Raw genomic sequence first — 26,803 nt, 5'->3', positions numbered from 1 at the left:
TCAGGTTATCCAACTTTTAGCTTTGTTTCCTCTCTTTTATTTATTTCAATTTTATTTATTTTCTTGGGAGAGAGGACAGTGTGCACCGTGCACACCAGCATTGAGCCGGTGGGGTGGCAGAGGGAGAGGGACAAGCAGACTCCTGGCTGAGCAGGGAGTCAACCATGGGACTTGATCCCAGGATCCTGAGGTCATGTGACCCCAGCAGAAGTCTGATACTCAACTGACTGAGCCACCCGAGCTCTCTGTTCCTCACTTTTAAAAACAGTTTTATTGAGATATAATTCACATACTGTGTGGTTCATCCACTTAAAATGTACAGTTGTGTGGCTTTTGATAATATTCATAGAAGTATGCATCTATCAGCACAAGCTATTTTGGAACACTGTCATTACTCCAAAAAGAAACCCTTGTACTCCTTTGCTAGCACTTCCCAATTCCTGTATCCTCTTTATACCCAGCCGTAAGCAACTAGTAATCTACTTTTTAATCTCTATATATGCTTATTCTGGGTATTTTGTATAAATGGACTCGTAATAATGTGTGGTTCTTTGTGATGGCCTCTTTCACTTAGGGTGTTTTCAGGGTTCATTCTGTTGTAGTATGTATCAGTACTTATTCCATGTTATTGCCAAATAATTGTCTATTCTGTGGATATATCATTTTATTTAATTATCAGTTAATGGACATTTGGATTGTTTCTACTCTGTGGCTGTTATGATTATGCTGGAACCTCAATATTTACTTACAAGTTTCTTTGTGGACATAGCTTTTCATATATAATTCCTAGGTTATATACCTAGGAGTGGACTTGTGGCATCATAAGGTAATTCCGTGTTTAACCATTCAGAAAATTGCCAGTTTTTCTTTTTTTTTTTTTTATTTATGATAGTCACAGAGATAGAGAGAGAGGCAGAGACACAGGCAGAGGGAGAAGCAGGCTCCATGCACCGGGAGCCTGATGTGGGATTCGATCCCGGGTCTCCAGGATCGCGCCCTGGGCCAAAGGCAGGCGCCAAACCGCTGCGCCACCCAGGGATCCCGCCAGTTGTTTTTCAAAGTGATTGTGCATTTTACATTCTCACCAGCAATGTGTGAGAGGGTCAGTATCTCTACATCCCCACAAATCCTCTTTTATCTGTTTATATTTTTCTTGTAGCTGTCCTAGTGTCAGTATCTCATCATTTTGATTCTATTTCTCACTTTTGTAGTCTGTAGAACCAGTCACTTCCAAATTCTGAGCCTCTCAAGGGTTGTTATTATTACTATTATTTTTAGGATAAATTGTCTTGCTTTCTCTAGACATTTTGGGTTCTAGCTGCTTCTGTCCCTCGCCCCCCCCCCCTTTTTTTAAAGAGAGAGAGTGCATGTGAGTGGGGAGGGGCAGAGAGAATATTAAGCAACCTCCATGTCCAGTGCAGAGCCTGTTGCAGGGCTTGATCCCATGACCCTGAGGCAGAAATCAAGAGTCAGTCACCCAAATGACTGAGCCACCTAAGTGCCTCTTCTGTCTTAATCAGTTACCTTGATTCTGTTTGTTTTCTGATACCCAAACATTTATTGGAAGTTCTTGTCCACTGATTTTTCTTCTTTTATTTCTCCTTGTCCTTATATTAAAAAAATGTATTTAAATATATATATTTTATGACTTATGTAAAATATTTATTATTATATATTAATTTTTTGGCATTCATTTTGGTGGAATTCTAAGAAGGGAGAGCCATTAATGTATCATCAGTCCTCTGAATTTAATCTAAAGCACCAGTTTGTACCTTTAAATATCCTCTCTGGAAATATCTCCAAATGTGGTTTTTACTTGTAGGAATTATAGGACCAAAAATACTTTTTAAAAAAAAAGACTTTATTTATTTGACACAGAGAGAGGCAGGGTGGGGGGCATATACAGGGGAAGTGTCAGGAAGATGGAGAAGCAGCTCCCTGCTGAGCAGAGAGCCCAAAGGGCTCCATCCCAGGACTTCATGACCTGAGCCAAAGGCAGACCGTTAACCACTGAGCCACCCGGGCACCCCAGTACCAAAAGTACTTTTATGATGAATATGAAAGAAAAGAGTAGGCGCAGAAATGGTTGCTATTGAGTATAATTAAAATCTTTTCAAAGTGTTGGATTTGCTTCTTTTTTTTTTCTGGTAATACTGGTTTACCCTCCTTATATGTTTAATGTGGCTGCTCTTCTTAAATGAACTAAGTAACAGTTTTTAATTTCCAAAATTGTAAGAGTTGTATTATTAGCTTTAAGCTTTAACTGGTTTAACATCTAGTAAACTCAGTGAAATGCTTGGATATGGATTAGAGAACAGGATAATAATAAAAGCTAACATTTATTTAGTTCTTTCTCCATGCGAGACCATGCTGAAAATCCTTTATGTAAATTAACTTGTTGAATCCTCACAGTCATGGTGTGGTTTTTTTTTGTTGTTGTTTTTAAATATCTCATCTGTACAATAAGAAACTGAGGGCATGGAGAGGTTAAGTCACTTACCCAAGATCACACAGCAAGTAAGTGTAGAGTGCTTCATTCATTCATTCATTCATTTAGATTTATTTATTTATTTATAAAGATTTATTTATTCATGAGAGGCACAGAGAGAGGGAGAGAGTGGCAGAGACATAGGCAGAGGGAGAAGCAGGCTCCTTGCAGGGATCCTGATGTAGTATTCAGTCTCAGATCCCGGGATCACGACCTAAGCCAAAAGTAGGCACCCAACCACTGAGCCACCCAGGTGTCCCAAGAGTCTGCTTTTAAATCAATGCGGTCTAGTTCTTGAGCTTGTGCTCTTAGTCATTAGACTATAATAGGTGATATTTCTATACAGAATTTTATTTTTTTTATTTCTAAAATATTTTATTTATTTATTTAAGAGAAGGGGAGAGTGCTCACAAGCAGGATGAGGGGGCAGAGGGAGAAGCAGACTCCCCACCAAGCAGGGAGCCTGATGTGGGGCTTGATCCAGGGACCTTGGGATCGTGACCTGAGCTGAAGGCAGATGTTTAACTGACTGAGCCACCCAGGCGCCTCCTCAACAGAATTTTAGGTACATAATATTATCTTTTTAAGAAGGGAGGAGCACTCACAAAATATTTTTTAGAAAGTTAATTCTTAGTACTAAGTACAAATTTATGACCTGGTATTTGGAAGATAAACTGTGATCTAATATTCTCTTAAAAGTTCATTTTTACCTTAGATCCTAGTTTGGATCAAAATGGTTATCACAAAATTAAGCGCAAAAAAATTCTTTTTTGAGGTAGATGTATAATCACCATGTGTAGTGTTCAACATTGTGTATTCTTAAGCAGAAGAGGAGACAAAAATGTCATTGGGTGACAAAAATGTCACTGGGTAGTACTAAAAATTGGATATGGGCCAAAGTGTTAGTAACAAATCCAGTTTTTCCCAGGATAAAGTATTTTGGAATAATTCTGATTCAAGTGTTTTAGATTATGTTTTTCCACCAGAGTCTTATTCTGCAGCTCTTTTCTAAATAGATCTATTTTATAGTGTGTATATATAGGTCATTCTGAATCAAGTTAACTTTGCAGTTGATTGGGACCTTGTTTCAAGCTTATTGAACAAAGCTCTGTAACACAGAATTTTGGGCATAGAGCCATTTCCAGAGTCTGGTCCAAATAAGCAGTAACAAACAAAGATTGTTTCTTTCTTGGCTGAAGGCTTTCTCTGTGTGGCTTGTCTCAGGACTCTTTTTACACTTTTTCTATCCTTTTTATACTCCTCCGTTTTCTATTCAGGGCAAAACTGTTTCGATTTTTCATTCTGTAGTTATTCTTTCAGCAAACATTTATTGTGCTTTTACATACATACATACACACACACACACACACACACACACACACACACACACACACACACACGATCCTTTGCTTGAAACCTATAATGCCCTCCCTGTATTGGAAATGGTGGTTGTGAGGATAGTAGGCCTTCCAACATGATAGAAAATATGTGAAATACTGAGTAGTTTTGTTATGTTGTACTTCTTTTTTGCTCTGGTTTCTGTCTTTTGATAATTAGAAAGGAATTTTTTTTGGAGGATCTATAAAAAGCATGTTTTTCTGCCCCCCACCCCCAATTGGTAAAGGAAAGGAAAGAGAACATAATTAAAACACCATATTTCAATATAATAGTTTAAAATAATTGTATCTTAAAATATAATTTAAAAATCTTGTCTACTTACAAAGTTGTTGTATTTCAATATTTGTTTTGGAAAATAATATTTTCATTTCTAAATAGAATCACTTTTGGAATACTTTAATTAGAACCTTAGTTTTCTACAAAATATTTTACCTATTCAATTCCTGATCTGCTTATATTATAAAGAACCTGTTTGACCCTTTAAAAAGAAATTGCCAAATTTGATTTTCTAAATTCCTTAGTATTCCTTTAATAACTTTTTTTTTTTTTTAAGATTCTGTATTTGCTTGACAACGCGAACACATAAGCAGGGTGGAATGGCAGGCAGAGGGAGAGGCAGACTCCCTGCTGAGCAGGGAGCCCAATGCAGGGCACCCATCCCAGGACCCTGGGATCATGATCTGAGGCAAAGGCAGACTCTTAACCAACTGAGCCACCCAGGAGCCCCTCCTTTAATAACTTTTAATGAGAGCAGAGTTTAACTTATTTGTATTCATGCTGTTAAAAATTTTCTCATACATCTTAAGCAGGTGTTGTATTTTCATGTCTTTTTGCCTTTGCTTATGCTCTTTCCTCTTCTTGTAATTTTCCTTTGTACTCCATCCTCCTCCTTTTTGGTCTGCCAAATATGGATGGCTAAAATGAAGCTTCTTTATGGAGTTCCTTGATGCTGCTTGAAGAATACTAACATTTCTTTTTCTCATGGTCTATTTAGTATTTTGTTTGTGATTAAAGACTTTTGAAAAATTATACTTAATACATTCAGAAGAATAAATCTAATGCATGTAACAGTATTTGTAATAATAAAACATTTGTGAATCCACCACTAAAGTTAACTAGAAGATGATCAGTTCTGTTTCTTATACCTATGTGCTTCAATCCTTAATGCTTATTTCCTTGTCCTTCAAAAAAGTTTATCACATAAATATGTATTCCTAAACAATTGTTAATATTGTTTATATTTGGGTTTAGTAAAAATAGATTCATATTATTTGTAGTCTAGCTTTACTTTTTAAAAATTAAGCATTATGTTTCTAAGATTTATCTGTACTTCATGTATAGTTCATTCATAGTGGTTCATATTCATGTATAATATTTCAAATATAAATATGCTGCTTATTTGCATTTGCATTTAATGGATCTGGAATTGATTTTTTTCCCTAGAGTGTGAGGTAGGGATCCATTTTTAGTGTTTCTTTCTACATGGAAACTGGTTGCCCATTTGAATAATGTATTCCTTCCTACTGGTGTGTCATCAGTGTAAGATACCAAGTTTCCTTGTGTGAACTTGTTTCTGAGTTCTCTTTTATTGAGTTTGTCCATACTGTCTTATTTAATATAGCTTTATAATAAATATCAATGGGCAAGTCCCTTCTTCTTTGTAATTTTTTTTTAACCTTATCTTGGTGATTCTTTCTCCTTTGCTATTCAGTATATATTTTGAAACCATAAAAGATCTGTTGGGATTTTTATTGGGAGGCATTGAAGTTATAGATCAGTTTGGAAGATTTGGCATCAATACTCCATTGGATGAGAGTGGGGGAATGAGAGAGATGTCTAGTTGGTAAGTGGGTGTATCTTATACTTCGAAGGTTACATAGTTTTTTGTTTTTTTTTTCTTCAGATTAATTTTTCAAACTCCCTATTTCACTGTTCCCCACACCCCCTCTTTTTTTTTTTTTTTAAAGATTTATTTATTTATTTGTTCATGATAGAGAAAGGCAGAGACACAGGCAGAGGGAGAAGCAGGCTCCATGCAGGGAACCGGGCGTGGGACTCGATCCCAGGACTCCAGGATTGTGCCCTGGGCCAAAGGCAGGCGGTAAACCGCTGAGCCACCCAGGGATCCCCCCCCCCTCTTTTTTTAACCTTATTTATAACTAGTTGGGGAGAGACTTTGTTATGGCTTTATCCAGGATGTTCTGATCACGTCTGTTGATTTATCTTATATTCTCCATTGTCATGTTTCTTTCTCACAACTCTGGATATTATTTGTACTTGTCATATTGAGTCTGTCAAAAGAGTTTACTGTTATCTAGCTCTAGATGATGCCTCTTACATTACCCAAATTCAGAGACCTCCTTTGCTTTTTATTAGACTGTTGCAACTATGTCATTGTTACCAGCCCATTGTAGTACAATTTCATTTTGTGTGCTGAAAATGCAACATGAGATATAAAATTGAAAAATTGGGATCCCTGGGTGGCTCAGCAGTTTGGCACCTGCCTTCGGCCCAGGGCGTGATCCTGGAGTCCCAGGATCAAGTTCCATGTTGGGCTCCTTGCATGGAACCTGCTTCTCCCTCTGCTGTGTCTCTGCCTATCTCTCTCTTTCTCTCTCTCACACACACATGAATAAATGAATAAAATCTTTTAAAAAAATAATAAAATTGAAAAATTATTTTATTTTTTAAAGATTTATTTATTTATTTATTTATTTACTTATTTATTATTTATTTATTTATTTATGATAGACACAGAGAGAGAGAGAGAGGCAGAGACACAGGAGGAGGGAGAAGCAGGCTCCATGCCCGGAGCCTGACGCTGGGACTCGATCCCGGGACTCCAGGATCATGCCCTGGGCCAAAGGCAAGTGCCAAACCGCTGAGCCACCCAGGGATCCCTTAAAAAATTATTTTAAAAATGTGAAGACTTTCTTCAGACTAAAAAATTCTACAAACCATTGCATAATTCCAAAACTGGACAAGGAAAATTGTTAAATTATTTTATTGTCATTTGACACTTAGGCAGAAAACAAACACTATCCTGTGTTAAACTTAGTTTGATTTTTTTGAGCTTTGAATTACATATAAAATCTTTAGGAATGTACTCTTACCTTAAAAGATGATCCTTTGGACATGTTAATTCTATCTTTTACTTCGAAATTTATCTCCACGTGCATTCTATTTGACTTGATCTCTTCTTTTATAAAGTCCTAAATCATCAAACATGATCTAATCATTTATCAGAATTTTTGTGTTTCTAGCTTTTCTTTAGTTTGTCCTGCTGATAGGCACATATGTAATGTTTGTTTTTCTTATAAATGAATTTTAGTCTGTAGGACTTGTTTATCTTGGAATCATTGAGTTTCAAGCTTCCAGAATCTTAATGCTCATTAGACTGACTTTGGGGAGTCTTCTAAAATCCTACTATTGCTAGTGGCAAAACTGGAGATTGGAACATAAATCATGTTAATCGTCCTTTTTTATCTTTTAAAATAAAAATTATGCATAATTAGTAAGGTTTACAACATGATTTGATGTACATATACATAGTGAAATGATTACTGTAGTAAAGCTAATTTAACTTAAGGTGCCTTCTTCTCACAGAGTTACCTTTTCTGTATGTGATGAGAGCACCTGAAATTTACTCTTTGTAAATTTCCAGTATTCAGTACTGTGTTATTAACTGTAGTCATAATGCTGCACATTAGATCTCTAGGCTTATTCATTCTATTAACTGCAACTTTGTAGCCTTTGACTAATATCTCCCCAATACCCACTCCCAGAGTCTGGTAACCATCTTCTGCTTTGCTTTTGGCGTTCAGCTTTTTAGATTCTTCATTTCCTGCACCTCTCCACCCCATCTCCTTCTGTGTGTGTGACTTTTTTTAGATTTTACAGATAAGTGATAATGCAGTTTTTTTCTTTCTGCATTTGGCTTAGTGCATTCCAGATTCAACATTCATTATTTCTAATACACAATGTGGTATGTCCATGTTTTCACATTTTAGAAATATTTTCCCTTAACTGCAGGATTGTAGATTGGATAGTTTGATAAGTAAGATTCAGATTTGGCTAATTTTTTTTACTAAAAAATTTTTTTTACTTTTATATCAAGCAATATTCTTTTGTTATCCCATCCCCATTTTATATAAGCAAAATGGAATTTTAGTGAGCTAAAAAGCTGTATAAAATATCACAACTAGTATGTGAAAAAGCCAGTGTTCAAACCTAGGTTTTCTGATTTCACATTTGTGTATATATGTGTATTTTCTTTAAATCAGTGGTTTTCAGCTATGCTTCATAGGTCTAGGGATTGCTGCATGGTGATCAGATGGGTAACTAGGATAACTCTTAAATGTTATCTCCAGTATATTATAATTGAAAACCAATTTTCTTGGTATCAAACTGCTTATTTTGCTATCTAAAGATGAAAAAAATGTGAAAGTAAGGAAATGCAAGTGTAAGAAGGAATTAGTCTCCTTGAAAAAGCTAACTTTGGCTTGGTGAGCATATGCATGCTGTTGTTATACAAATGTTCCAGGTCTGTTCCCCTCCTCCTACCTGCTGTATTCACTCACCCTCCCATATGGAGGGTTGTACATTGCAGGAAGGGTTATGATTTGAACTTTTGTGATTTGTACTTGGGAAACTGGAGAGGAAGTGGACTCAGAAAAAAAAACTTCTGGTAACTTGAAATAGTGTCCTGAATATGTCTGCAGTGTGTAGGGCAGATAGGAAGGGTGAAAAAGATGATTTTAAGGAGAATTGTGGATACCATGATATTTGAAAGAAATAGGGAAAGAACTTGAGCCGTTTTGAATTTGTTTTTCCCATGAAGACTGGGAGCCATGTAGGATATTCTTTTAATAGGATTTAAGCAGGTGAGCTGTCTTCAGAGTTTTTCATTTTGTTTTCTCAAGTTTACTGATTTTGTAAAGATCACTGTGGTTACACTGTAAAGAACAGATTAGAAAGGGGATAGACTGGATACAAGTGGACCAGTTAGAAGGCTTTTGCAATAACCAAAGTGAGAGATGACACAGTAGATTGACTAGGATTAAGGTGTTGGAGACACCTTAATGGTATCTATATGGTTTGCATGTATGTATGTTTTTAAATAAAGGTATAATTGACATTAGTTTCACCTATACCACAGAGTGATTCAGTGTTTGTATATATTGCAAGGTGATCACCACAGTAAGTCTAGTTAACGTATGTCCCCAAACATAGTTAACAAAAATTGTTTTCTTGTGATGAAGACTTTTTTTTTTAAAAAGATTTTATTCATTTATTCATGAGAGATACAGAGAGCGAAAGAGGCAGAGAGACAGGCAGAGGGAGAAGCAGGCTCCATGCAGGGAGCCCAATCCAGGACTCAATCCCGGGATTCCAGGATCATGCCCCGGGCCGAAGGCAGGCACCAAACCGCTGAGCCACCCAGGGATCCCCATGATGAAGACTTTTAAGATTTATTCTTAGCAACTTCCAAATATACTGTACAGTGTTATTAACGATAGTCACCATATTGCATATTACATCCCTATGACTTACTTATTTTGACTCCTTTAACCCATTTTGTCCAGTCCCTGCCTCTGGCAACCACTGATGTGTTCTTTGTATCTGTGGGCTTATTTTTTCATTTGTTGGTTTTTTTCGATTCCACATATAAGTGAAATTGTATGGTATTTATCTTTCTCTGTCTTATTTCACTTAGCATAATACCTTCAAGGTCCATTCATGTTGTTGCGAATGGCAATATTTTATACTTTTTTATGGCTGAAAAGTACTCCATAGTATAGTATACCATTGTGGTGGTGTATATATTTACCACAGCTTCTTTATCCATTCATCCATTGATGGACACTTCGATGTTTTCCCCCCATATCTTGGGTATTATAAACAATGCCGTGGTGAACATGGGAGTGCATATATATTTTGAAGTAGTGTTTTTATTTCTTTGATAAGTACTCAGGTGGAATTGCTGGATCATACGGTAGTTCTATTTTTTTTTATTTATTTATTTATTTATTTATTTATTTATTTATTTATTTATTTATTTATTTATTTATGATAGTCACAGAGAGAGAGAGAGAGAGAGAGAGAGAGAGAGAGAGGCAGAGACACAGGCAGAGGGAGAAGCAGGCTCCATGCACCAGGAGCCCAACGTGGGATTCTATCCCGGGTCTCCAGGATCACGCCCTGGGCCAAAGGCAGGCGCTAAACCGCTGCGCCACCCAGGGATCCCCGGTAGTTCTATTTTTGATTGCTTGAGGAACCTCCATATTGTTTTACATAGAGGCTGTGCTCATTTGCATTCCCATTAACAGTATGCACAAGGGTTCTAACCTTTTTCTCCACATCCTCACCAACACTTGTTAAAGGTAAATATGACAAGATTTAGTGATATTGGATATGAAGTAGGAGGGTGTTAGATGTCTGACTTAATTAACTTGATAGAGAACTGTTACAGGAACATTGAGTTTTCTATTCAGCCATAGAGTTGAGTAGACTATGTATTTGATTTGGGGCATTTTCATTTTGAGGTACCATTGGCATATCTGAGGAGAATGTTGCACTTTCTAAAAAGATTTATTTATTTTATTTATTTTTTCATGAGACACACACACACAGAGAGAGAGAGAATCAGGCAGAGTGAGAAGCAGGCTCCATGCAGGGAGCCGCATGTGGGACTTGATCCTGGGACTCCAGGATCATGCCCTGAGCTGAAGGCAGACACTTAGCCTCTGAGCCACCCAGGTGTCCCTATTTATTTATTTTAGAGAGAGAAAACATGCAAGTAGGGGGAGGGCTAGAGAGAGAGAGAGAGAGAACAAGAATCTCCAGCAGACTCCATGCTGAGTGTGGAGCCTGATGCAGGGCTTGATCATGACCCCAAGATCATGATCTGAGAGGAAACCAAGAATCAGACGCTGAACCAGCTGAGCCACCCAGGTGCCCCTGTCACACCTTTTGTACAATTCTGCACATGAGAGGAGGTCTAGAATAAAGTTTATGTGTATATAAATGGCAATTTAAACTTGAATGTGGATGAGTTTGCCAAGGAGAGGTTATAAAGCATAGAGAACTTAGGATTCAATACAGAGGCATTACATCTGTAAAGTGACCTTGCAAAGGACACAGAGATGAGTGTTTGGGGAGTTAAGAGCAAACCTAGGTGAGTGTTGGTCCATGTTTTTTACCCTCCAGTGAAATCTCAGTATTTTCTTTCTATGGAATTATGAATCTCCAAACTTAATTCCATGTCAATCAGAATTTAGCTTGACCAAATTAAACTTATGTTAGAGAAGGAGTTTATCTTTTAAAAGAGATTTATATATTTATTTTAAAGAAAGAGAGAGCGCACGTGCACACATGCACGTGTACATGTGCCAGTAGGGGGAGGGGCAGAGGGATAGAATCTTCAAGCCAACTCTCCACTGAGTACCAAGCCCCATTGGGGCTCAGTCTCACCACCCATAAGATCATGACCTGAGCTGCAACCAAGAGTCAGACTCTTTTTTTAAAAAATTTATTTATTTATTCATGAGAGACACAGACAGAGAGAGAGAGAAAGAGAGAGAGGGGGGCAGAGACATAGGCAGAGGGAGAAGCAGGCTCCTCGCAGGGAGCTGGATGCGGGACTTGATCCCAGATCCCAGGATCACGACCTAAGCCGAAGCCAGACGCTCAACTGCTGAGCCATCCAGGTGCCCCCAAGAGTCAGATTCTTAACCCACTGTGGCACACAAGTGCCCCAGAAAACGAAAGAATTTAAAAGATAAGTGAAGGCATTAAAAAATGTAGCTTCTTAACTATAATTTATAACATGAGTGACTATGTCAGATAATCTTCCAAATTACCGAAGAGGAGGGGGACTGGCCCGAGTATGAATTGTTTCACTATAAAAAGAAAGCTTATTTTAAGAACTGTGAAGGGTCTGAGATTTTGCCATCTATGCAAGCTAGCAAGTTAGCTTGCCATAGTTTCCTAGATGTTGTTAGAAGATACAAGACTTCTGGGTCATAGACATAGGACTTTATTATTCATGACAATAGCAAGAGCCAGTGTTGGTATTTGTGCCAGTTTTTCCAAGCCTAAGCTCCATAGAGAAATGTGAAGAGGGCTGAGTGATACCTGTGATGATGCCTCTCCTGTATTGCAGTACAGTCTATAATAGGAGAGGAACCTCTAGGTTTGTATATTTTCTTTGGATAAATGTCTATCCAAATCCTTTGTCCGTTTCTTTTCTTTTCTTTCCTTTCCTTTCCTTTCCTTTCCTTTCCTTTCCTTTCCTTTCCTTTCCTTTCCTTTCCTTTCCTTTCCTTTCCTTTTCTTTTCTTTTCTTTTCTTTTCAGAGAGAGAAAGAGCCTGGGGCGGGGTGAGGTGGGGTGGGGGAGAGGCAGAAGGAGAGGGACAGGCAGACTCCTGCTAATAAGCAGGGAGCTTAATGTAGAACTCTATCGCAGGACCCCGGGATTGTGACCTGTGCCGAAGGCATTAACCAGCTGAGCCACCCAGGTGCCCTCCTTTGTCCATTTTTTAATCTAGTTGTTTGTTTTTGAATTTTTTGAGTTGATTTTTGAGCAGGTTCTTCCAGCACTCAGCAATGCATGATGCCTGTGGGTGATAAGGAGTATGGAAGGCCATCAAACACCTTGACTAACTGCCCATTGTTGTGACTTTTAGAATAAAAACATAACAGACTGCAAATAGTTTGGAAAGTGAAAAATGAGGCACAGATTAGCATCAAGGTTAACATTGGTGTGGCTGGAGTCAGCTGATCGGATTGGAATAACAGTGTCATGCCTAAAAAAAATGTCACCAATGGTAAGATACTACTAATAGCCTGAAGAAGGAGGTCAGAGATCTGATGTAGCCAATCTGTCAGTAGAAGAGATCAGACAAGTGGATCTTCTGGGAATTACAAGTGTGGAATGCATTGATTGCCTCTGCATCAGGAACAGAGAGTCTTTTACTCTATCTGTTCTATGATGGTACATGTGTTAATAGATCCTGCAGCAGTGATGGCAGTCTGGGCGATATAGGCCTGGTAATAGGCTTCATTCCATATGATCTCATCAGATGATGGGCCCTTACCATGGGCATCTGTATTTGTGACCTAGATGATCTGATCAGCAACTGCAATTTGTCCCCAACAGTTTACGGCTAGTTTTTATTATGTCAGTTTGTAGTTTTCCAAGTAGTAGACCAAATAGCTAGGTCATTAGTAACAGACCCAGAGTCAGTAAAAATATAACAAGGTTTATGAAGAGGAATATTGGTCAGATCTATGAGAACATACTTGAGTTCTGCCCATGGAGCAAAGCATCCACACCCATTTTCAGCTCTGTGTGGCTGGCCCTGAAATTGAACAGCATACCAACACTCTGAACACCATAGTTTCGTTGTAAGTGAATCATTCATTAGTGAACCAGGTGCAGGCATTTATGAGATCCTCCATGAATCAAGGGCCTCAATGAGCCAGTGGCTTTGATTTATGCAGAATGGAGGTTAAAACTTCCCTCAAGGGATAACTGCCACTTTTTCATGTAAAGTTAAAATAACGTAGGGGCCAGCCTGGCTGCATTCTTGAATTTACCACTTGAATGTGATAAGAGAAGCTTGCTAGTCTCTTACCACCTTTGTAGTCATTGAGTTTGAGTTGACCCATCCTCAAATGGGAAACTTCAAAAGGAGTGTGCACTTGGTAGCTCTTTTAGGGAGGCATGAATCCAAAAACCAAAGGGATACCTTTGGTGGGAACTGCTCCTCTTGCCAGAGGCCCCAGTGAGTAAAATCATCTATGTGTGGAGATGTGTACACAAAGGGGTCATAAGGATTGAGGGGTGCTAAAGCTACCAGTGTTTTCTACATGGGCTCTTCCCATTTGTCATAATCTGCTCTGGCACTTAGGAGCATTTACAGTACAGGCATGCAAAATATCAGTAAATTATATACTCAGTGGTAGAAGGCACAACAGTAGTAATACACTGAATTGATCCAAAGATAGCACTGAAAAGTCTGAGTTAGTTGCTGTTTCCCCACTGTTAATCCTACCCAAATGTTGATAGCTGAAAACAAGTACCCTCTTCCTCTACATGATGGTTATGAAGGGGATGTGGGCTCCTGTATGTAACAGAGCCATAAAATTTTGAATCCCACCTCTCCCTAGGGTTCTAGCATACCTGAGTATGTTTGATCTTCAGTTCCCTTGGGGAACTAGGAAAACTCATCTCTACCACCATTTATCTTTGCAAAGCAGCCGAAGCTGGGCCATCGGGAAGATTGGGAGAGAGCAGCTCTGCACCTCTAAACAAGGTGTATTTCCTTTCAGTTTTGAGCAGTGCTCTAGCTGTATGCTGATCAGTACTGACACTCAGAGCTACAGCCACATTGCTTTCTGGTAGAGAAATGACCACGTGCCCTTTGGATGACTTGGGCTAAGATGTGCACAGTGACAGCATTGTTTTTATTTTATTTTATTTTATTTTATTTTATTTTATTTTATTTTATTTTATTTTATTTTATTTTATTATTTTTTTCAACATTGTTTTTAGTAGTCTACATAATGTAGGCTATTTGCTGTTCCATTATCGAGATAATATCTCTTAAACTCTTGCTTATTTCAGCATAAGTATTAGAGGAGTTTTCCAAGACCGTAAGGTCCAACAGCAAGACTTCATCTAGATTTCTTTGGACAAGTTTCTCATTCTTTAGTGAATCACCTTTTTCATCATTTTAAACCCAGTTTAGTACAGGAAGAATGTGAAGACTAGTCAGTGCCCACAGTAGTTTCTCTTAGTGAAATTTTTGGGGTGGGGTGGGCGGGGTGGTATAGGCAGAGCTCTTTTGTAGCAGACCCACTGCCAAAAAATGCTGAGGTTTTTTTTTACTAATATATTTTTCTGAAGATTTATTTATTAGAGAGGGAATGCAGCAGGGAGGGGCAGAGCAAGAGGAAAAGAGGATTCCAAGAAGAAACCTGTTGAGTGTGGAGCCCAATGTAGGGCTAAATTTCAGAACCCTGAAATCATGACCTGAGCTGAAATCAAGAATCGGATGCTCAACTGACAGCCATGCAGGCGCCCCTCTTTTACTCCTCTTGAATGAATTGAATGTTGACCAAATAGGCTGCAGGAGGGACTGAGCAAGAAGATAGTCAGCTGTTGCCATCTTTTAATAAGCATTATGTGCCCCTTCCCTGCATGTAACAAACTAGCTGAAGTTCTAAAGATTCTTCTGGTTCTGACCACAGTGGTTGTAGTTTTTCTCCTTTGGCACCCAGTGTAACATTGGGTGTAACATTGTCTAAGAGGAACAGTCCTTTGTGTTCCCCACTTCCTCTGCCAGATAAATCTTAGTACCAGTTCATAGGGCAGACCTGCTGAGGCCAACTGTCAGGTTGATGGAAAGTTGATGGTCAGTAACTAGGGCATTATTCAGACTGCTATCTTTGAACCTACAAAATGGTATTCACCTTGAAACTACATCCTCAAATTAGCCTTTATTAATAGCTGGTAAAGTAAACCATTTATTGCTTGGTTGACCATCCCATTTGGTCAGCATGTTCACTCATGATTCCCATGGACTTAGCTGATTCCTGTTAACTGGTCTTTCATTCCATTTCTAGAAGAAATTCTGCCTCATTTCCAAAACTGTCAAAAATTGTGACAGGTTTAAGATTTTTTTTTTTACCCTTTGTGCAAGCTAAGAAGTTAGCCTGCCACAATTTCATAGACAATATTAATGACATGAGACTCTTGGGCCAGATGCAGGATGTCATTGGTCATGGCAATAGCAGTAGCCAGTGTCAGCATTTGTGCTAGGTAACTAGCCCCAATTTCTGTAGGATACTGAAAAGAGAGCCAAGTGATGTTTGCACACAGAGATGGGGCCATTGCAGGAAAAGAACTCCCAGCTTAGGGGACCAGATCTTTTATAAGGGGCAATAAGCCTTCCTGACCTTTGCCCCAGAGCTGACATTTTTATTACACTGGACAGAAAGCAAGCCTACCTTTTGCTCTCCTGGAAGACACCATATCTTCTAAGGCTGTTTATAAATATCCCAGACAGGGGGAGCAGTGCCTTTTCTTGTAAGATGTGCAAAAACTCTAGACACTGAAGGAGAATTTTCTTTACCTCGTTTTGGAGTTGGGAGAATATTTTGATTGCAGATCCTCTCTCATTCAATTTTTTAAATTCTGGAAATAGAATCTTAAACATTAACACAGGTTATTTTTAAACATTAATAGAATCTTAAACTTGGTTTTTTTTCTGACAATACCCCTTGACCATCTTCAGTTTCCATCTTTGCTGCTTCTCCACCTAGACTATTGTCACTGCTTCCTGCCTGGTCTCACGGCCAGTGCTCTTGTTCTATCTATCCTCACCACCTCTGCTAGAGGGATTTATTTTTTTTCCTTAAGATTTTATTTATTAGCTAAAAAAAAAAAAAAAAAGATTTTATTTATTAGCACATAAGCAGGAGGGAGAGGGAGCAAGAAGGCTCAATCCTAGGACCCTGGGATCTGGGATCATGGCTTAACCGAGGGCAGATGCTTAACCAACTGAGCCACCCAGATGCCCTAACTCGAGGGATCTTTTAGAATGCAGGTTTGATGATGTCACCCAATTAAAATTTGTTACCAGTTCCTCACTACCATTAGGACAAAGTTTAAATTATTGAGTAGTTGTGTAATTATTTCTTATGTGCTGACTACTATCTAGGTTTAAATGTTGGCAATTAAACAACAACAACAAAATTTTTTAAGCCATAAAGGCCAGTATTAGGTAAGCTGCATGATGCCAGTTTGTAACCTCTGCTCTAACTTACCATCTTTTTTCTTATACCTTTTATCTGCAACATGATTGATTGCCTTGAATAATTTCCATATTTACCTCTTCTATTCATTCTTAAAAACCTACATACTTTATAAAGCCTTTTTTTTTTTTCTTTATAAAGTCTTTAAGTGAACCCTTCTCAACCTAGTTAGGTATCTTGGCTCTGAACACTGTTGGAGAGGTTTCAGATGCCCTGTGTGTAGGTCACTACAGCACTTACCTTATTGTGTTGTAATTATTGATTTTCTTCCTTGTCTGCATCCTCAATAAATAAAGTATAAGCTTCTCAGAGCAAGATACCTGTCCCGTTCCATACACACTGAGTTTTTAGGAATGAAAATTGCTTCCCTGGAAATTGTTTTGGAACCAACTCCATTAAATCAGTTGTTGGTTTTAATCACTTTTAGATATTCCTTGTTTTGAGCCTCAAGGATATTAATTTCCTTAATTTTGAAGGGAAAGATACAGTATTCACTGGAAAGTAGACATGTGATACTGTCCTGTAGTCCAACCTTGTATATGGTCAATATATATGGCTGTTATTTAATTTACTATGCCTAATAATATTTTCTTTTTTCAAATTTAAAATATAGACCGTGGACATTCACAAAGAAAAAGTGGCTCGGAGAGAGATTGGTATTTTGACAACAAATAAGAATACATCAAGAACTCACAAAATAATAGCACCTGCAAACATGGAGCGTCCTGTAAGGTATATTCGGAAACCTATTGACTATACAGTTCTGGATGATGTGGGCCATGGTGTCAAGGTAAGCATTTTTATATTAACTTGAAATAATTTATCCAATAAATATTTGGGATAGGAAATAGAGCAGTAAAAATCATTTTCTTAATTAATAGATTCTCTTAGCTAGTAACTAGCATTATAGTTTTCAAAGAATATTTAATATTAGCTATGTATTATACTAAGTTTGAGTCAGAATTCTATCTGTGGAATAGGCTGTATTCAGAAGATAGTAAAACTTACCATGGCTTTTTGTCAGTAGAGCCATTTGAATCCTAGACTAATAGTACAGATATTGTGAATGCCATGTCTTGCTTTTACTACTGAATGAATATTTATTTATTTATTTATTTATTTATTTTTTTTCTGAATGAATATTTAAAAATAAAAAATTTATATGCTTTGCAGAGTTGTTTTAGAAAATCATTTATAAATACTTTAAACCTTTTATTTCAAAAAATATATGTAAGTGCATTTATGTAGATGTGGCTATAATTCCAGCAACTTATGAAAAACAAAAAATTGTATGTAGTTTTGCATACCATACCCTCCTCGCCTTCCCCTGCCCCAGTAGGGTTTTAGGAAAGAGATTATTTGTTGCCCATGTTCATTTCTTAGCATGGCAGAATTAGCTGCTATTGAAGGATACCTGTAGTCTGTCAACTTCTTAGATGTTTATGGGTTATTCTGCAAACATACTGAATGACCTGAATTCTATAGCCATTTTTGCTCAGGGTAAACGATTCCTATGAAATTTGATAGTCCCTTTCCTAGAGGACCATTTTTTGATTTTGTATCTGATTTTCAGAATTTTTATAATAAATTTTTAGGAGTCGACTAGAATCTTGAAGCTTTCCCTAGCTGGCTGATCTGACCAGGGTTATTGCTGGATTTCTGTTGCATTCTAAATTATTTGGGGTTCCTGATCAAGAGAAGAGTGTAGCTGACTGACAATATTCACTTTTATTCTACTCTGCACTGTCATTATTGGAATCTCCCCTTTTCTGTCATGCTTTGAAGTTAGACATAAAATTGGAACACTACAAATGTAGAAGAGGCTACTTGTTTGTTTCTTTTATTTTTATCCAGGGTATGTGGCTAGAGTTGTAAAGAGCTTAAATTCAGGGCAGCCCTGGTGGCTCAGTGGTTTAGTGCCACCTTTAGTCTAGGGCCTGATCCTGGAGACCCAGGATCGAGTCCCACGTCAGGCTCCCTGCGTGGAGCCTGCTTTTCCCTCTGCCTCTCTCTCCCTCCCCCCCCCCCCCCCCCCGCTCCCGTGTCTCTCGTGAATAAATAAATAAAATCCTTTAAAAAAAAAAAAAAAAAGCTTAAACTCAGTTGGAATTTAAGTTATTTTAGACTAGATTGAGCTATAGGATTTGAATATTGAGAGTCTGGAAGAAATCTTTTTTGTATTAATTGCCATGAGATTAAAATTTATACACACACACACACATACGTATATGCATGCGTGTACACACTCGCACTCACTTCTTCCCCTTTGGCCTAATCTTTCTTTTTTTTTTTTAAGATTTTATTTATTCATGAGACATACGCAGAGAGAGAGAGAGGCAGAGACACAGGCAGAGGGAGGGAGAAGCAGGCACCATGCAGGGAGCCTGACGTGGGACTCAACCCTGGGTCTCCAGGATCACACCCTGGGCTGAAGATGGCACTAAACCGCTGGGCCACCTGGGCTGCCCCCCTTTGACCTAACTAATCTTGAGCTTGCTCTCTTTCAAAACAAAATATGTGCATAAAAAAAATGTCATCTTAGAAGTGAATATCCTATATTATTCCTCCATTAATAATTATATTTAATAGTTTAATACATAGTACTTAGCAGAATAGAAGATGAAAGCAAATTTTATAAGGAAATTTTGGGTGAGAATATGAAATTATTTCATCATATATGTATAAATGGGAAGTGTAAATGCTGCATAATATATGTTGAAAGTATGCAGATAAGAATTTTGGTAGTCTGCTTTCTGTAATATGGTTACTGACACAGGATTTTTCTTTTTATCATGGCAGAATATACATAAAATTTATTATTTAACATTTTAAACGTATAGTTCTGTGACAGTACATTTGTATTGTACAGGTAATTTTTTAATTTTTTTTTTTTACTTTATTAAAATACTGAGTTTATTTCACATGTTATACACAGGTTATTTTTAAATATATTTTTGATTAGGGTGAGAGAGTTGATGGTCTGTGAGAATAACATTTCTTAGAGTCTGATATGTGGCATATTTGTCCATATTTTGTTTCTGTGATATACAAATATACACAGTTATTTTTTCCCCAATTGTCTCATTGCCACTCTGTTTCTCTTGTTTTCTGATTTCTCTGAAAGATCATTCATTGCTGGCTTAATTAAATATTTCTAGAGCATAGTAAAGTGACGTTAGAAATTTGAATAGTAGGTGGGTTTGTTTTTTTTTTTTTAAGATTTTGTTTATTTATTCATGAGAGGGACAGAAAGAGTTAGAGATACAGACAGAGGGAGAAGCAGGCTCCCTGTGGGGAGCCTGATGGAAGACTCTATCCCAGTATCCTGGGATCATGATCTGAGCCAAAGGCAGATGCTCAACCACTGAGCCACCCAGGTAACCCAGAAATTTGGATAGTAGTTAATGAACAAATGCTAGGGCCAAAATTATGAGAAGGAAAAAGAGAGAAGCTATTCTTATACTTTTAGAATTATTTTCTTAACCTTTGTCCACCACTTTTCTACTTAGAAGTCTGTTTTCCTACTGATTGGTAAGAACTCTTTTTTCTGTCAAGGAAATGAGTTCTTTATATATTCCTAAATTTCTTCATATTGCTATTTGGCTCTTGATACCCAAATACATACTGCTATTTGGCTCTTAATACCCAAACTTTTTTTTTTTTTTAATTTTTTTAAAAATTTATTTATGATAGTCACACAGAGAGAGATAGAGAGAGAGAGAGGCAGAGACACAGGCAGAGGGAGAAGCAGGCTCCATGCACCGGGAGCCCGATGTGGGATTCGATCCCGGGTCTCCAGGATCGCGCCCTGGGCCAAAGGCAAGCGCCAAACCACTGCGCCACCCAGGGATCCCCCCAAACTTTTTTAATGTTTGGGTATTATAAAAAAAACACATAGATTAAAAAAATTATATCCAAATATGTTAGTATTTCTTCTTATGTCTACCAAGTTTCATGTTAAAGTTTCTAGTTAATGTTCCATCATATTTTCTTTTGTGATTTAAATTTCAGGGTTTTGATACTTGTATTATTTAAATAATACTATATGGTGAAGCATTTTATGCTGTGAGATAGATGGTTACACATAAGTTTGGTAGGAATTCAAAATATGGAAGAAATATCTTATGTCTGGTTTGACTTTTGGAAGCAGTGTAAGATATGGATTAGAGAATCCTAGCATAAGGAAACCACCAGAATATATACATAAAGGAGAATGTAAAGAAGATGAACCTTATAAGAGTACAGCTTTGCAGAGTAAACTAAAGAAGACCTGAATACTTAGTAAAGACATTTAAAAAATTTTTAAGGAATTTATGTATGTATGTATGCGAATGCCTGAGCAAGGGGGAGGTGTGGGGAGAGGCAGAGGCAGAGGGAGAGGGAGAGTCAGGCTCCCCACTGAGCAGGAAGCCAGATGGTAAGGCTGGGCTCAATCCCAGGATCTTGGGATCATGACCCAAGCCAAAGGCAGCTGCTTAACTGATTGAACCACCCAAGTGTCCCTAAATTTATTTTTAATTAACAGCTTTATAGCCTGGTTTATAATTTACAAAGGACTTTCACTGTATGTGTTTTTAAGTCTCAAAAGACCATGTAATCTAGGAGTTGTTACATTTTATTAGTAGAGACACTAAGTATTTATAATATATACATAGGAATGATATTTTTTGAAGGTTTCATTTGTATTAAAAGAGTAAACTAATGAGTCATAGCAAAGAAAGGATTGGCCTTTTTTATGGACAGCACTTGTGGTATACAAGGCTTATAATTTACTTAGGGTCAGAAGATAGGGAGGAATCAAAGAGAATCCTGTTGTTTTCAACCTGAGATTCCAAGGACATGGTAAAGTGGCCTATCTGTTAATGTAAATATTAAAGAAATGAAGTGAGATCTTAAGGAAATAAAAGTCTAGTTTGGATGTGTTTTGGGGATTTTTTAAGTGGATAAATCTTGTTGGTTGCTAACAATTATAGTATTTTAAGATGTAAGATACAGAGATGATTTCCTTGTAATAATCTCAAACTCAGACACTTCTATATAAATACACACTTGATAGAAAAGGCAGAACTTCATATAAGGTTAAAGGTTGCATCATTACACAGTAGCAAAGTTCTGCTAGAGTTTTTATTCCCCGATTCTCCATTCATTTTTTCACTTGGGATCAGTTTATACTTGAATGCTAGTTTTTTTCTTGTTCAGTAGAAACAAGATAGGTGGTCATATTTGGAATATTTCTAAATTATTTTAGAAATATTTAGTGTATTGAGATACTATCACATTAGTATATCTTATTTCCAAGGATAATAATGTTACTCAGGTTTACACTTTCTAAATCCAGATGTGATATGTAGCAGCTAGGTAGGATTCTAGACATTGATGAAAATGAGCAATATCATTCTAAACAAACATTTAAAGAATACCAAAATTCTGGCCTAATTCCTAGAAATAAGAATATATCCGAGACAAAGTACATTCCTTCTTTGGTTGACTTTCCTAATGGTTGCCTTTATGTCACCTGAAAAATGATAGATTCATATTTAGAAAGACAAATGTCAAAGAACTTAAGACCCCAATATATACAAAGTTAGACTCTACAACCTAAAGGTATTTCTTAAGTGGCATGGTACAAGTAGTGATGCTTTAGGACTATACACAGTATTTCATATTATTTGTAGTACATGTTATTTCATATATAGGCTAGTCATCTTTCATAGGAGTAGCCTTTAGGATCAAAGCAATCTTTCTTCAGTTTTGAATTTTGTCTAAACTGGTTCAGAAGAAAACTTAGAACAAAAGCAACCTATAACCTTTTGCTTTTGGCCTGCTCAGATTTAGATTCATAAATTACAAATGAGAGGGCTTCTAGACCTTGTTTGTTTGTTTGTTTTAAAGATTTTATTTATCTCTGTGTGAGAGACACACAGAGAGAGGCAGAGACACAGGCAGAGGGAGAAGCAGGCTCCATGCAGGGAGCCCCATGTGGGACTCGATCCCGGGACTCCAGGATCACACCCTGGGCCGAAGGCAGGCACTAAACTGCTGAGCCACCCAGGAATCCCCTAGACCTTGTTTGTATATGCCTTAGTTAGAATCCGGCTAAGCTGCTATTGTGCATAGGGATTTTTTTTTTTTAATACTCAGGTACTAGGTCTTTTTCTGAATTTGGAAGCACCATGTGATTTTGAATTTTAGCATTTACAGCTTATCAGTTTCAGAATATCAGTTTTAGAATACTATATTACCATTCATCTGATGAATACTTGAGCATTGATTGTTTGGTAAAGCCTTACGTTTGGTACACTGATGTGTTAAAGTAGCCTTACATTGAATGTGTTAGATGTTTGTGTTTAAATCAGTGTTTATCATCTGTAATTCAGTTGGATTAGTTTCATGGGATAAATACTGATATAAGACATTATTGGGCCTTCATAAGATTGGCATAATTTAGTGATGTTTTCCTTATGAATATATTTTTTTGGAAAATATTTAATACATGTGAATATTTCCCTATTGCTTATGGATTTTTTTTCTTTATAAAATATTTGAAATATGGCTGGGTAAAAGCTTATTAACATGAATTGAATGACTATAAATGTAAACGTGTCCTATTAGATACAATTTATTTAGAATTAATTTCTACTTTTTCCCCCCCTTTTTTGCCAACGTAAAGTGGCTAAAAGCCAAGGTAAGAGATACTACTTATCATTTGATCCACAGTATTCCCTCTATTTTGATAAAGGCTGCAGAGCCACTAAAATGTGAAAACTCTTCCTATGTCTGTCTGCTTTTTTCCCATAGGATTTATGTAGATTAAATAAACTCAGTTCAAATAAGCAACATTTAGCTTGGATGTGTTAATATATCAATGATATATTGACATCTGCATTTATATAGGAACATTAATTTTGCTAACATTTATTGCTTTGCTCATTTTTTTGGATAGTTGCCTTGCTTTTATTGACTTAACAATTAGGAGGTTTTCCAGACACATATGACTTTGTTACTGAATTGTTAAGATAAAGATGATTTTTCAGATTAATGTTTTAGCAAGTTGACACTGAGATCTATAGTATTTATTCATGTACACATGTAAAAAATTTTGGAAATCCAGTACTTGAATGCAGCTAAGTTTGATCTCAGTGAACATGTTTAACAGTAAAATAATGTATAAAATCCAATAATCACATCTGTATTTGCCATAAATTGGTCTGGATAGCACAGATAATAGGAGAAAAAGCTTTGTGCAAGTGGAAATTTCTTGACTTTTTAAAATGTAGTACCAAAGTCAGTTATTAAAACTGTCTGGGAATCCTTACTTCATATTCTGATATTAAAAAAAAAATAATACATGGTGTCAAAACACCAACAGAACAATTTGATATAAAAATAAAAAGCTTTTCTTTCCACATTTTAGCATGGAAATAACCAGCCTGCAAGAACTGGCACACTGTCGAGAACAAATCCTCCTACTCAGAAACCACCGAGCCCTCCCATGTCAGGCCGGGGAACGCTGGGGTAAGAATGCAACTACATTTTACAAGAAAAGGCATATGCTAAAGAGAAAGATGTTTCTGTGACTTAAGTGGGTATGGGTCTTTGCTGTGGGACGCTCTCAATGTGAACTACCTCTTATAGATTCATTTTGTTTCTTCTTTCCTTGAACAGAATCTGCTTGTTTTATAATTTTCTCTATAGAAGTCTGTACTAGAAAGAATCTTTTGTATACGTGCAAATAAGCATTATTTAGTTTTTATCTTTTTTTTTTTTTTTAAGATTTTATTTATTCATGAGAGACACACAGAGAGAGGCAGAAACTCAGGCAGAGGGAGAAGCAGGCTCCTCGCAGGGAGCCTGATGCAGGACTCAATCCCAGACCGGGGTCATGCCCTGAGCCAAAGGCAGATGCTCAACTGCTGAGCCACTCAGGCATCCCTAGTTTTTACCTTCTAATTCATTTTTTTTGGGGGGTGGGGGGGAGTCTAGCCCAAGTTTATTTCTTTTTTTTTTTTTTTTTTTTTATGATAGTCACAGAGAGAGAGAGAGAGGCAGAGACACAGGCAGAGGGAGAAGCAGGCTCCATGCACCGGGAGCCCGATGTGGGATTCGATCCCGGGTCTCCAGGATCGCGCCCTGGGCCAAAGGCAGGCGCCAAACCGCTGCGCCACCCAGGGATCCCCCAAGTTTATTTCTAATGAAATTGCAGGATGATTCCATATGGTGCTTTCATATGTGTTTACAATATTCCTATTGCAGGAGTTTGAATTAGCGATGTGTTTTATGTGGTTTGGCTTCATAGCCTGCAGGGGGACTCTTTACCTGGAGAACCCTGAACTGTGTTTCTACTGATAATCTGAGTTTTGCACGTAGGCCAGTTGGAGAAATAGAGAAGATAATAGTTGGTGGTTTAAGTTTTGCATGTAGGCCAATTGGAGAGGATAATAGTTGGTGGTTTCTTCCTTCTAAGTGCAGCAAAAATATAGACTGATTGGTAAGACATCTTTGAACGATTATTGATCTTAACGTAGGAAGCAATATAGTAGATTTCTTGTTTTTGGTAGAGGGGTGAGGAATCATTATTTTATAGTAACAGAGATTGATAGTCAACATTTTGACAGAATCTTAGTTTCCATTTTCATTCTGTAAACCCTTAGCCCCTGAAAAAAACATAGGAAGCTATTAAATAGAAAAGTTAAAATCATTTATTGAGAAATACGTGGCATTTTTGGTATCAGAATATATCAGAATGGTATCAGAATGTACTTGTTCATATATTTCTGTACTGAAGTAGGAGTAAATTGCAGGGGAGGAACATTGTTTTCATAATGTACAAGGACAGTGGCTTGTGGGTCACTGGGCTGGGAATAATATATAATTAATTAATTAATTAATTAATTATTTAAAGATTTATTTACTTATGATAGACATAGAGAAAGAGAGAGAGGCAGAGACACAGGAGGAGGGAGAAGCAGGCTCCATGCCGGGAGCCTGACGTGGGACTCGATCCTGGGACTCCAGGATCACACCCTGGGCCAAAGGCAGGCGCTAAACCGCTGAGCCATCCAGGGATCCCATGGACCCCGGGATCATGCCCTGAGCCAAGGCAGATACTCAACTGCTGAGCCACCCAGATGTCCTAAAGAATTAATTAATCAATCAATTAATTAATGTATTATTTGTTTTAAGATTTATTTTTATTTATTTATGATAGAGAAAATGGCAGAGACACAGGCAGAGGGAGAAGCAGGTTCCATGCTGGGAGCCCAGTGTGAGACTCGATCCCAGGACTCCAGGATCGCTCGTGCCCTGGGCCAAAGGCAGGCGCGAAACCACCAAGCCACCCAGGGATCCCCCCAAGAATTTTTTTTTAAAAGATTTATCTATCTATCTATCTATCTATCTATCTATCTATCTATTTATTTTATTTTATTTTTTTATTTATTTTATTTATTTTATTTTATTTTATTTTATTTTATTTTTATTTTTATTTTTATTTTTATTTTTATTTATGATAGGCAGAGAGAGAGAGAGAGAGAGGCAGAGACACAGGAGGAGGGAGAAGCAGGCTCCATGCCGGGAGCCCGATGCAGGACTCGATCCCGGGACCCCAGGATCATGCCTTGGGCCAAAGGCAGGCGCCAAACCGCTGAGCCACCCAGGGATTCCCCCCGAAGAATTTTTTCAAACAAAACTTTATTATTACAGATAAAGAAAAATTGTGTTATACTTGGTTACAAAGAGACAATCACAAATATGGTGACAATACCATTTAATCTTTCTTACTCATTATTCTTTTTCTCTGTTTTGCTTCTTTAGACGAAATACTCCTTATAAAACTCTGGAACCTGTTAAACCCCCAACAGTTCCTAATGACTACATGACAAGTCCTGCTAGGCTCGGAAGTCAACATAGTCCAGGCAGGACAGCTTCTTTAAACCAGAGACCAAGGACACACAGGTAAATCTTCAGATTGAGTTTGAATATCGGCAAATGGGGGTTATTGACTGGTGACAAACTCCTGAAAAGTTGCTGAGTAAAGTATTGTTCTAATGCTAATATAGAATATAAAAGATGAGGGTAATCATATTGTATAATGT

General features: G+C 37.4%; 1 protein-coding gene across 12 annotated transcripts in view; it reads left to right on the top strand.

The window, feature by feature from the left end:
* Positions 1–26,803, top strand: part of ABI1 (abl interactor 1) — a 137,858-nt gene that overhangs the window by 89,581 nt on the left and 21,474 nt on the right. For 6 of the 12 annotated variants that reach the window (XM_072742191.1, XM_026013641.2, XM_026013643.2 and 3 more), the window contains exons 3-6: positions 17,323–17,499; positions 23,380–23,394; positions 24,124–24,224; positions 26,523–26,663. In XM_072742191.1, the coding sequence (XP_072598292.1) occupies positions 17,323–17,499; positions 23,380–23,394; positions 24,124–24,224; positions 26,523–26,663 (434 nt within the window). The remainder of the gene's footprint in view (positions 1–17,322; positions 17,500–23,379; positions 23,395–24,123; positions 24,225–26,522; positions 26,664–26,803) is intronic. The other 6 variants (XM_072742201.1, XM_026013640.2, XM_026013644.2 and 3 more) reach the window with 1 other exon arrangement.

This window comes from Vulpes vulpes, chromosome 2 (genome assembly GCF_048418805.1).
Source record: "Vulpes vulpes isolate BD-2025 chromosome 2, VulVul3, whole genome shotgun sequence".
In the NCBI taxonomy this organism is placed as follows: Eukaryota; Metazoa; Chordata; class Mammalia; order Carnivora; family Canidae; genus Vulpes; species Vulpes vulpes.
The sequence above is the reverse complement of the archived record's forward strand: the minus strand, read 5'-3'. Positions and strand labels throughout refer to the sequence as shown.